The sequence below is a fragment of the Schistocerca cancellata genome, chromosome 1 (assembly GCF_023864275.1).
Source record: "Schistocerca cancellata isolate TAMUIC-IGC-003103 chromosome 1, iqSchCanc2.1, whole genome shotgun sequence".
Lineage (NCBI taxonomy): Eukaryota > Metazoa > Arthropoda > Insecta > Orthoptera > Acrididae > Schistocerca > Schistocerca cancellata.
In genome coordinates, this window is record NC_064626.1 from 1,068,952,641 (window position 1) to 1,068,966,318 (window position 13,678).

The following is a 13,678-nucleotide window of genomic DNA, read 5'->3' on the forward strand; positions in this document are numbered from 1 at the left end:
TCAAATGGCTCTGAGCACTATGGGACTCAACATATGAGGTCATCAGTCCCCTAGAACTTAGAACTACTTAAACCTAGCTAACCTAACGACATCATACACATTCATGCCCGAAGCAGCATTCTAACCTGCGACCGCAACGGTCGCGCGGTTCCACACTGAAGCGCCTAGAACCCCTCGGCCACATAGGCCGGCTAGTGTCGACAAGTGTACTTTGACACGGTCGTCTCACAGATGACGTTGCAAGCTGCGTATCCTGTATCAACGATGCAAGCACCTTCTAGATCTAGCGCCATCATTCGAGAAAATACCAGACTTCTCCAGTAGTACAGAGTTCGAACTATTTAAGCAGCCACACGCGGAAGACTCGGGCAGATCCCATTTCAATAGCGATCTGATAAGACGAGTCTTTCTAAACGTAATACGAACAACGGGTGCAAGTTGGTAATGTCTGAAGTGTTTACTGCAGGTCTATAAGCCGTGAAGTGTACTTCGATGACTAAAGTGTTACTGTCAACCGTATCGCATAATAAACTTACCTTATCATTGCTGCAAAAAGGTGGGAATTTGAGGAGATGGGACCTGGATAAACTGAAAGAACCAGAGGTTGTAGAGCACTTCAGGGAGAGCATTAGGGAACGATTGACTAGAATGGGGGAAAGAAATGCAGTAGGAGAAGAGTGGGTAGCTTTGAGAGATGAAATAGTGAAGGTAGCAGAGGATCAAGTAGGTAGAAAGACGAGGGCTAATAGAAATCCTTGGGTAACAGAAGAAATATTGAATTTAATTGATGAAAGGAGAAAATATAAAAATGCAGTTAATGAAGCAGGCAAAAAGGAATACAAACGACTCAAAAATGAGATCGACAGGAAGTGCAAAATGACTAAGCAGTGATGGCTAGAGGACAAATGTAAGGATGTAAAGGCGCATATCACTGGAGGTAAGATAGATAATGCCTACAGGAAAATTAAAGAGACCTTTGGAGAAAAGAGAACCACTTGCATGAATATCAAGAGCTCAGATGGAAGTCCAGTTCTAAGCAAAGAAGGGAAAGCAGAAAGGTGGAAGGAGTATATAGAGGGTCTACACAAGGGCGATGTTCTTGAAGACAATATTATAGAAATGGAAGAGAATGTAGACGAAGATGAAATAGGAGATATGATACTGCGTGAAGAGTTTGACAGAGCACTGAAAGATCTAAGTCGAAACAAGGCCCCGGGAGAAGACAACATTCCATTAGAACTACTGATAGCCTTGGGAGAGCCAACCCTGAAAAAACTCTACCATATAGTGAGCAAGATGTATGAGACTGGCGAAATACCCTCAGACTTCAAGAAGAATATAATAATCCCAATACCAAAGAATGCAGGTGTTGACAGATGTGAAAATTACCGAACTATTCGTTTAATAAGCCACGGCTGCAAAACACTAACACGAATTCTTTACAGACGGCCGGCCGAAGTGGCCATGCGGTTAAAGGCGCTGCAGTCTGGAACCGCAAGACCGCTACGGTCGCAGGTTCGAATCCTGCCTCGGGCATGGATGTTTGTGATGTCCTTAGGTTAGTTAGTTTTAACTAGTTCTAAGTTCTAGGGGACTAATGACCTCAGCAGTTGAGTCCCATAGTGCTCAGAGCCATTTGAACCATTTTTTTTTACAGACGAATGGAAAAAGTGGTAGAAGCCGACCACGGGGAAGATCAGTTTGGATTCTGTAGAAATGTTGTAACATGTGAGGCAGTACTGAACCTACGACTTATCTTAGAAAATAGATTAAGAAAAGGTAAACCTACGTATCTAGCATTTTTAGACTTAGAGAAAGCTTTTGACAATGTTGACTGGAATACTCTCTTTCAAATTCTGAAGGTGGCAGGGTTAAAATACAGGGAGCGAAAGGCTATTTACAATTTGTACAGAAACCAGGTCGCAGTTATAAGAATTGAGGGGCCTGAAAGGAAAGCTGTGATTGGGAAGGGAGTGAGATAGGGTTGTAGCCTCTCACCGATGTTATTCAATCTGTATATTGAGCAAGCAGTGAAGGAAACAAAAGAAAAATTCGGAGTAGGTATTAAAAACCACGGAGAAGAAATAAAAACTTTGAGGTTCGCCGATGACATTGTAATTCTGTCAGAGACAGCAAAGGACTTGGAAGAGCAGTTGAACGGAATGGACAGTGTCTTGAAAGGAGGATATAAGATGAACATCAACAAAAGCAAAACAAGGATAATGGAATGTAGTCGAGTTAACTATGGTGATGCTGAGGGAATTAGATTATGAAATGAAACACTTAAAGTAGTAAATGAGTTTTGCTATTTGGGGAGCAAAATAACCGATCGTGGTCGAAGTAGAGAGGATATAAAATTTAGACTGGCAATTGCAAGGAAAGCGTTTCTGAAGAAGAGAAATTTGTTAACATCAAGTATAGATTTAAGTGTCAGGAAGCATTTTCTGAAAGTATTTGTATGGAGTGTACCCATGTATGGAAGTGAAACGTGGACGATAAATAGTTTGGACAAGAAGAGAATAGAAGCTTTCGAAATGTGGTGCTACAGAAGAATGCTGAAGATTAGATGGGTAGATCTCATAACTAATGAGGAGGTATTGAATAGAATTGTGGAGAAGAGGAGTTTGTGGCACAACTTGACAAGAAGAAGGGATTGGTTGGCAGGACATGTTCTGAGGCGTCAAGGGATCACCAATTTAGTACTGGAGGGCAGAGTGGAGGGTAAAAATCATAGAGGGAGACCAAGAGATGAATACACTAAACAGATTCAGAAGGATGTAGGTTGCAGCAGGTACTGGGAGATGAAGAAGCTTGCACAGGATAGAGTAGCAGGAGATCTGCATCAGAGCAGTCTCTGGGCTGAAGACCACAACATCAACACAATTGCTTTTGAAAATGCGTAAGGATGGAAGAGAAAGTGTCACTTATCGGATGATTACACAAAAGAGTGGTCTTTTGTCAAGAAAGGACGTACGGACCAGAGAGCGATGTGTGAGATTTGTAGCTGTTTTATCTCAGTAACTCACGGAAGCAAGTCAGATGTAATACATAACATTTTTACGAAGAATGACACAAATAGATTTTCCTGTAGCATCGACATCTAAGCCTATTTCTATATTCATGATTAAAGAAGATACGCAGGAAGAATTTGCCACTGCTGCTGCAGAACTAACAACAGCTTATGAAGTTGTCAAGCGTCATTAAGTCCTTGAATTCTCTTGAATGCACCGTAAAATGGAACGCCACAGTGTATCCTGATTCCGAGGTCGCAAAGCAGTGTACAGAACAAAAGCTACAGCAATTGTAAAAAATATTCTTGCACCACACTCCTTTGTCCAAATGCACAAAACAATTGCAAGAAGTTTCATTTTACGGCACAGGCCCCGATGCATCAAACCACAACGCTGCAAAGACGTTTCCCTTAGTTGTTCAATACTTTACTGAAGCTGACGGAATCCAACAGAATCTGTTAAAGTTTGGTACGCTGAATAACGAAACACCGGAGACAGTTTCAAAGTCTTGTCTAGATACTTGAAGACAACTGCAAATTCCATTGGATAAATTAATCGAATTTTGTGGAAGCAGTACCAATAAATACCAACTTCGGAGGGCTTCATCGACGTGCCAGCGGAATGTATTTCACCAAATTAAAGAAGAACTAGGAAAAAATGTAAAAGGAATTGGATGCCCTGCCCATATTCTTCTCAGTGCTATATTAAACGGTGCTGGAGTGTTAACTGTCGGCACTGAAATAATCGTCAGGAAAATATTTAAATATTTTTCAATATACACGGGAAGGACAGAGAAACTGAAGTAGATCTGCTTATACGTTGACGTCAATCATCAGACTATTCTAGCACACTCAAAAACAAGATGGCTGTCGTTATGATCGCAGTTCTTAAGCTTTGGATTACATTAAAACAATTTTTTGACGTCGGAGACAGGCCACCTAAAATAATTTTATTTTTCAATAGCCCGATCAGTGAAATTTGCATCATGTTTCTGAAGTCAAACGTGGCTCTGTTTGAAAAAAATAATATAAAAGGCATGGGGAAGATTAAACTCTCAATAATTGAAATAATAAGTGTATTACTTGACATCCAAAGATGTCTGCTCAAAAGGGAAGCTGCCAATTTTATTGGCATGCAAACCAAGATGAATCTGAACAAATTAAAGAATGAGAACCTTAACTAATAAATAATTAATTTGATTTCGAAAGTTGAGGAAAAGACAATGGCTTTCTGCACCATAGCCTTTGATTACTTAAAGAAATGATCTATTCTTTAACAAATATCGAGTATTTGATTGTACGACGCTATCTGAAAGCCCAGATTGGGTGATGATTGAGAATACTAGTATATGTCTCAAGAAAAATGGTGTGAAGATTTCAGACGACAATTACTTTTAGGAATACATGTACCTGAAGAGATTTTTAGAAGTTAAGCGTGATTTGGTAGAATGGAAGTCTAAACATTCCACGGAAGGGAGGTATATTTACTTTCGTAAGGAACCCGAAAATCCTGAAGACAAATGCCAACTGCTAAAATTATACGAGGGTTTGTTTTCTATTCCCTCACAATGCTACTGTGGAAAGAGTATTTTCGCTGATGTCGACCCAGTCGACTATTGAAAGAAATCGACTATTGCCAGGGACTGTGGAATCAATCTTACAGTGCCAGTTTAACTACAAGCTGACACGCATGGAGGGTAAAAGGGAAGAAAGATTTGCTAAAAAAAGTGAAATCTTCCGAAAAATGTGGAGTACAAACTGCTTCTGTCGTAACAAGTTCAATGTACTTTAGTTCTAAACAAAAAGCAATTACATTAAATGAAATGTTTGCTTCATTTCTACACCTCAGTGTGTCCCGACGAGGTCTCAGCTAGATATGGCAACCCAACACATGAATTACCTGATTATAAATGACAGCTCCGTCTGTATACTGCTCTTTTATACCTTGTGTGCATACCGCTATTACATGGCTTTTGACACCTCAGTGTATATTACGTGATTTTCCAGCATTTCTGGGTTAGCACTTGTACAGCAGAGTACAGATTCCAGCAGCACCGCCAGCACATGTGGTAGATCAACTATTATCGAATGTTCAGAGAAAAGCTGTCTTTAGTGTGTTGAGAGATCAGGGTTTTTGCGTTTAACTACTGTTCACAGTTGTTTCATTCAGACTATACAAACAGTACAAACACGTGCATTGCACGGACGACTGTCTATAAGGCGAATTCCATTACGCGAAGAGTTTTATAATCTTTGCAGCCCCTTAGTTCCACTTATCCCTCTTGCCCTATGAATAGTTATTTCTCTCTGCGATAAATGAGTCTGTTTTGCTGTCCGCCTCCGATGGTTAACTGTTGTCGTTAACTACACCGTCGGTTCAAATGGTTCAAATGGCTCTGAGCACTATGGGAGTTAACATCTGAGGTCATCAGTCCCCTAGAACTCAGAACTACTTAAACCTAACTAACCTAAGAACATCACACACATCCATGCTCGAGGCAGGATTCGAACCTGCGACCATAGCGGTCGCGCGGTTCCAGACTGACGCGCCTAGAGCCGCTCGGCCACATAAACGGCTACACCGTCCGTCCAAAAATCTCCACGACTGATTTTATTCCTGGTGTATAAGCGACGTGAGTGAAATAATTGTGATCGCAGCTTGAACTAACAATTGTAAACAACGAATGTGCATTCGATTAGTTGTGAGCAGGCAGTATTACGTAGTGCACGTCGGCCGCAGTTATCCAACACTGTTGTATCACAAATGACAATGGGGCAACATCTCTAAATCAAGCGTTCCAGATATTCTCCATAATGTTTTTAAGAACAGAAATTGGTGTGTAAAGTTTGTCTTGCATTCCTTGACTCCTGAACAAACATGACGACGAGTGGGCGCTTACCGCAACATGACTGAAACGTAAAGTGTGGACAACCTTTTTTTGAAAAAAATCTTGGTGGGTGACAGGATTTGAAGTTATCAATACGAACCTACTGCAAAACGACAAAGTGCAGAAATCCACATGAAGGGTTACTTAATCAGTCTCGAAAGTGTTTGATATGACGGGCTCTTATAAAGGCAACCAGTTACCTACAATTCAGATCATTTTTTGTTAAATAACTGTTTTAAAAAGACAGCAGTTGACTTTAGTGTATGTATACATCTATACTTCGACAGTCGTTTTAGGATGTGTGGTGGTGGGTTACGCTCGAATTTTTTAATGTGCGTAGAACGAAGTAAGAAGTTGCCTGACTTCTTGGAAGGTACTTTCTCTGTATTTTATCGATAAATCTTTGCATGATGCACGACGCTCCCCTTACATGAGCGACGCCTGCCACTGAAATTTAAATGATCTGCAAAAAATTGGTATGAAACCTACCGGCCAAGTTACACTCAGAATTTAAAATTGTCTTAGCCACATAGATTATTGATTGGAACTAGGGCTTTTGATAAAATATCGAAAAATGGATATTTTTTACAAAAAATATTGACCCATATGGGCGATGTTTAATTCACCGACATATCGATATCGAAATAGCAGTGTCGAGTGCTGATATTTATATTTTATATTATACCCCCCGCCCATGAACCATGAACCTTGCCGTTGGTGGGGAGGCTTGCGTGCCTGAGCGATACAGATAGCAATGCCGTAGGTGCAACCACAATGGAGGAGTATCTGTTGAGAGGCCAGACAAACGTGTGGTTCCTGAAGAGGGGGAGCAGTAGTTGCAGGGGCAACAGTCTGGATGATTGACTGGTCTGGCCTTGTAACACTAACCAAATCGGCCTTGCTGTGCTGGTATTGCGAACGGTTGAAAGTAAGGGGAAACAGCAGTCATAATTTCTCCCGAGGGCATGCAGCTTTACTGTATGGTTAAATGATAATGGCGTCCTCTTGGGTAAAATATTTCAGAGGTAAAATAGTCCCCCATTTGGATCTCCAGGCAAGGCCTACTCAGGAGGACGTCGTTATCAGGGGAAACAAAAGCGGAATTCTTTGGATTGGAGCGTGGAATGTCAGATCCCTTAATCGGGTAGGGTATGTTAGAAAACTTAAAAAGGGAAATGGATAGGTTAAAGTTAGATATTGTGGGAATTAGTGAAGTTAGGTGGCAGGAGGAACAAGACTTCGATCAGGTGAATACAGAGTTATAAATACAAGATCAAATGCGGGTAATGCAGGAGTGGGCTTAGCAATGAATAACAAAGTAGGAGCGCGGGTGAGCTACTACGAACACCGCAGTGAACGGATTGCTGTAGCCAACATAGACACGAAGCCCATGCCTACCACAGTAGTACAAGTTTACATGCCAACTAGTTCGGCAGATGACGAAGAGATTGAAGAAATGTATGATGAGATAAAAGAAGTTATTCAAATAGTTAAGAGAGACGAGAATTTAATAGTCATGGGGGACTGGAATTCGATAGTAGGGCAAGGAAGAGAAGGAAAAGCAGTAGGTGAATGCGGAATGCGGTAATGAATGAAAGATGAAGCCACCTGGTAGCATTTTGCACAGAGCATAACTTAATCATGTCTAACACTTGGTTAAAAATCATGAAAGAAGGTTGTATACGTGGAAGAGGCGTGGAGACACTGGAAGGATTCAGTTAGATTATATAATGGTAAGACAGAGATTTAGGAACCAGGTTTTAAATTGTAAGAAATTTCCAGGGGCAGACGTGGACTCTGACCACAATCTATTGGTTATGAACTGTAGATTAAAGATGAAGAAACTGCAAAACGGTGGGAATTAAAGGGAAAAGAGGAGGGCTAGTAGAAATCCTTGGGTTACAGAAGAGATATTGAGTGTAATTGATGAAAGGAGGAAATATACTCGTAAAAATGCGGTAAATGAAGTAGCCAAAAATGAATACAAACGTCTCAAGATGAGATTGACAGGAAGTGCAAAATGGCTAAGTAGGGTTGGCTGGAGGACAAATGTAAGGATGTAGAGGCATATATCACTAGGGGTAAGATAGATACTGGCTACCGGAAAAGAGAACCTCTTGTATAAGCTCAGATGGAAAACCAGTTCTAAGCAATGAAGGGAAAGCACAGAGGTGGAAGGAGTATATAGAGGGTCTGTACAACGGCGATGTACTTGAGGGCGATATAAGATCACGTTAGATGAAAATGAAATGGGAGATATGATACTGTGTGAAGAATTTGACAGAGCACTGAAAGACCTAAGTCGAAACAAGGCCCCGAGAGTAGACAACATTCCATTTGAACTACTAATAGCCTTGGGAGAGCCAATCCTGACAAAATTCTACCATCTGGTGGGCAAGATGTATGAGACAGGCAAAATAACCTCAGACTTCAAGAAGAATATAATAATTCCAATCCCAAAGAAAGCAGGTGTGGACAGGTGTGAAAATTACTGAACAATCAGTTTAATAAGTCATGGCTGCAAAATACTAACACGAATTCTTTACAGGCGAATGGCCAGGGTGGCCGAGCGGTTCTAGGAGCTACAGTCTGGAGCCGCGCGACCGCTACGGTCACAGGTTCGAATCTTGCCTCGGGCATGGATGTGTGTGACGTTCTTAGGTTATTTAGGTTTAAGTAGTTCTAGGGGACTGATGACCTTAGAAGTTAAGTCCCATAGTGCTCAGAGCCATTTGAACCATTTTTGTTTTGAAAAACTGGTAGAAGCCGACCGCGGGGAGTATCAGTTTGTTCAGTAGAAGTGTTGGAAGACCTACGACTTGTCTTAGAAGATAGATTAAGGAAAGGCAAACCTACGTTTCTAGCATTTGTGGACTTAGAGAAGGCTTTTGACAATGTTGATTGGAATACTCTCTTTCAAATTCTGAAGGTGGCAGGAGTCAAATACAGGGAGCGAAAGGCAAGTTACAATTTGTACAGAAACCAGATGGCAGTTATACGAGTTGAGGGGCATGAAAGGGAAGCAGTGGTTGGGAAGGGAGTCAGGCAGGGTTGTAGCCAATGCCCGATGGTATTAAATCTGTATACTGAGCAAACAGTAAAGGAAACAAAAGAAAAATTCGGAGAAGGAATTAAAATCCATGGAGAGAAATAAAAACTTTGCGATCTGCAGATGACATTGTAATTCTGTCAGAGACAGCAAAGAACCTGGAAGAGCAATTGAATGGAATGGACAGTGTTTTGAAAGGAGGATATGAGATGAACATCAACAAAAGCAAAATGAAGATAATGGAATGTAGTCGAATTAAATCAGATGATGCTGAGGGAATTAGACTAGGAGGTGAGATACTTAAGGTAGTAGAGGAGTTTTTCTATTTGAGGAGCAAAATAACTGATGATAGTCGAAGTAGAGAGGATATAAAATGTAGACTGCCAATGGCAAGGAAAGCGTTCCTGAAGAAGAGAAATTTGTTAACATCGAGTGTAGATTTAAGTGTCAGAAAGTCATTTCTGAACGTATTTTTATGGAGTGTAGCCATGTAGTGATGTGAAACATGGATTATAAATGGTTTAGACAAGAAGAGAATAGAAGCTTCCGAAATGTGGTGCTTCAGAAGATTGCTGAAAATTCGATGGGTAGATCACATAACTAATGAGGAGGTCCTGAATAGAATAGGGGAGAAGAGGAATTTGTGGCACAAGTTGACTAGAAAAAGTGATGGGTTAGTAGAACATGTTCTGAGGCATCAAGGGATCACTAATTTAGTATTGGAGGGCAGCGTGGAGGGTAAACACCATAGAGGGAGACCAAGAGATGAGATGAATAAGCTTCCACAGGGTAGAGTAGCATGGAGGGCTGCATAAAACCAGTCTCTGGACTGAAGACGCAACAACATCATTTTCTTCGCAATTTTCGGTAAATATTTGAAATCGTTCTCTTGACATTGTAGTAGAAAGTAATTTTACTTTCACTGTGTGAAGAAGTCTTACTATTTTTTGAGCTTTCATTGCGTCTAATCTTTCTCTTTGATCGTATGAAGGAAGTATACGTGGTGCAAAGAAGTCCGATTGTACTGGTGGGATGGGGGAGGGGGTGGCAGTGTGAATGTAATAACAAGATTTCCGATGTGAAGAAATAGCATACCAGTTGCGACAAAAACAGTTTTTGAGGCAACTAGTGCGCTATTTCTTCTCATTGGATTTCTTCAAAAATAATTGTTGAAAATGATGATTAAAAATGTAAGGGACTCAGATTGGTCTTAGCTCTGGGCGGAAACGTGTGAGAGGAATCGCTAACGTAATCGGCGCTCGGCGCTACCACGAAAAACTGCAACGTTTAACTTCACCATGTAATTTTCACACAACTGCTACTTCGTTGACGTTTCAGAAATGAAAAATATAGAGAAGTCGACGTGAAGTTTTCCGGATAAATCGGATATGTGACGAAACAGAACGACTGCCCCATCGGACACCTTATATTGTGCCACTTACATGCAGTTACCGTTGTTAGAAAAGTGGTTATTGCCAAGCGTGAACGTGCATCGTTTTCCTTTCAATCCTCGCTCTAAGATGGATAAGAAGGCAGCTACCGCTGATGTACAGCGTATCTAATAATAAATCAATACCTAAGTATACAGCTCTAAAAACGGCAATATATTTACACTGTGCAGCCGATATTTGTGTAGGTAGGTAAGTAGATATTTTTGCCATCGACATATCAATATATTCCTTCGATGAAATGACGGTCGATAATATCATTATTTAAATATGGGTATATCGAATTCCCCGATATTTTTAAAAATAACAACAGTCCTAGTTGGAACTGCCTTTCGCGTTTTGATTATACATTTTCAAAGGCACTTATAAAAGTCTTAACATTAAAAACTCTGCATGTACTGAACGTATGGGTCCATAGAATCCAGTCATCTGTCGTGAGCAACAGACAGTGCAAACTAGTAATTATTAGTACATTATCGGTATTCATTTTCATTAGTCATAAAGTTTCTGTCTTCCATTGATTATTTTACAAATTTTAAGTGTTCATTGGACCCATCATGCGTTAAGCAGTCTTTGTTATCTGTTCGTTTACTTTACAGTATGGAGACCAAAGCTTTTTCAAATTTCGTAAGCATCGTTTTCATGCTGCTCGTCTTTGTTACCACACCGTAGAAGCAGTACACAGTATACTATAATCACTTTAACACAACAGAAACTCAAGTGACGCATGAGAAGCCCGCATTTACACGAAATGCGCGAACGTCATGGGTTTTTAATTACATAATTATAATTATATAATATCGTTTCTTCAAACCCTTTCACGCACTGTCACCCAAAAAGAGTTTTCATTACGCATTAACCATGGAGATCGGAAAATTACGAAATTGCCCAGACAATGTTGTTTTGAACATATTCGCCCAGTTAGCTAGGACACTGTTGTTAACTGCCTTGAATTCACATTGTTGCCCTTCGAAAATCAACAGTTTCGTTAATGACCGGCCTTGAACGACATTTTCCATATTTACGTCGTTGTGAATATTGTTTCTGAGGAATCGCATAGAATATATATCGCTAAGAAAGTGGCAAAAAAGACTCCTATTCATACTATCGTTGATCGTTTCAACTGACTGGTAACCAAGGCAATGTATGGCAGATTTGAAACTAATTAATTTTATGCAACATTGTTACCTGTCTGAGGCGCGGCACTCCAAGCACCTTATTTTCGTTTAACACCTTTCTGTCTTGCCCTGCTATTTCTGATTTCGTTGTGGTAATTACGGAACTCCGGTAGAGGCCTTCAATCATTGGGTTTTCCAGAAACTTTAAACATAAGAATTTCTTGATTAGCAACGATTAGTGAGTATTTGTAGCTACTGTTATGTTGAAAGGATTTTCCTTACCCCCCAAAAATGACGCATTGTTGACACACCATCAAATGTAACTATTCTTGTATTGTTCCCTACTGAAAATGGAGTCTGTAGAAACAGAAGTGACAAAAGCTCCGTGTAATAGTACGCTGACCGATTCACAGCACCGATCGTCACTAGAATTAGGAGGTAATTAAAGAATTGTTATTTATTCATAATACATATAAATATAAGCACACCGAACAAAGAATTAGTCACCCCGGAAGGCATCTCGTTAATGTTGTGTAACACCGAGCAAGAGAGCCCACGAGTTTCTTGAGTTAGTAGCTCCCAGCGGAAGCGTTTCATCGATGATTAGTCCCATAGAAATGCCATCCTGCGATGTTGATTGTTACCAAATAGTCCTGGTTTGTTTTATGGAATTAACATCGTGTGATTTAAATGGCCAGCCGAGGAGCAACAGGGTGCCCAAGTGTTCGTCAAACAAGAAACGCAACACGTTGAGCACTGCGTACATGACTGTTGTCATCTTGGGAGATGGAAATGTCCACAGCATATTCATCATGAAAATGTAGAAGAAAGGGCGGCACTTGGTCATCGAAAATATATCCTGGTTCATGAAACTTCCTGACAGATTAAAACTATGTGCCGGACCGGGACTCGAATTCGGGACCTTTGCCTTTCGCGGGCAAATGCTCTAGTTCTGCAAGGTTCGCAGAAGAGCTTCTGTGAAGTTTGGAAGGTAGGAAGCGAGGTACTGGCAGAATTGAAGCAGTGAGGACGAATCGTTGCGTCGTGCGTGGATAGATCAGTTGGTGGAGCACTTGCCCGCGGAAGGCAAAGGTCCCGAGTTTGAGTCCCGGTCGGGCACACAGTTTTAATCTGTCAGGAAGTTTCATATCAGCACACACTCCGCTGCAGAGTGAAAATCTGATTCTGGAAACATCCTGATTCATGTTCACGGTATTCTAAACGAGTGCACGAAAAACATTTTGTTTTAGATGGCGAGAGACGTCCGCCATTCCCGCACTAGCACGTTGACCACAAAAATTTCTACTTTCACCTCCGCATTTGTTAGTTATTCGAATCATGGAGATCACAGGAGGTGAAACTGTAATGCTGTCCATAAGTCTGGTTGAGAATACCGACTGATATGGGCCCATCAGAATATAATAGTGGACATAAACATACAAAGAAATCGTGGGTCCATAAGTCTGGTTGAGAATACCGACTGATATGGGCCCATCAGAAGATAATAGTGGACATAAAAATACGAAGAAATCGTGGGTTTAGGGGTAGGAAAAATGTGCCATGGAAGCGCCGTGGGAAAAAACCCTCTGCGACAGTGTAGATGGGTATTAAGGATAGTAGTCTTCTTGCATGCCATCTGTGACAAATCACGCAAGGATAGATTATGTTAGTAGCGGGTATCATACAGCTCGATACCAGTGTCACAGCATGCTGCTTGCCATAAAGAGGTCATTGCTCAAAGGTTTTAATAATGTTAGGCGAATTTGGACATTGAAATGAATAAATGGTAAAAAGTGAAAAAATGTGCCAGACCAAGAATCGAATCTAGATTTCCCGATTAACGCGAGCGGTCGCCTTCACAATTTCGGGTATCTGTGCATGCTTTCAATTCGACCCAAATTCCCAGCCTGTTGCACACTATTAGTGTAGCGACACCTACCCACGAACCCCTCACTTTCCATTTCAGGTCCTCACGGCAGATCGGGCTTGAGTGGATCTTTGGTCATCTCATCTTATATATCCGGGAGAACAGACGCCTTATGTGATCCAGCGGCCACACAAATACCATTCAAAGGTTTTCATGATACGCACACACACAAAGTGCAATGACCAAAGGTCCATTATTTCAGTGCAGATACACACCAAGCCAAATCTCTTGCGCAAGT

The 13,678-nt window shown here is 41.0% G+C and overlaps 1 protein-coding gene across 1 annotated transcript in view; it reads right to left on the reverse strand.

Moving 5' to 3' along the window:
- LOC126127625 (polycystin-2-like) overlaps positions 1-11,700 on the reverse strand; it is a 130,295-nt gene extending 118,595 nt beyond the window's left edge. The window contains exon 1 of the mRNA XM_049915147.1: positions 11,584-11,700. Coding sequence (XP_049771104.1) covers positions 11,584-11,700 — 117 coding nt within the window. The remainder of the gene's footprint in view (positions 1-11,583) is intronic.
- Between the last annotated feature and the right edge of the window lie 1,978 nt (positions 11,701-13,678).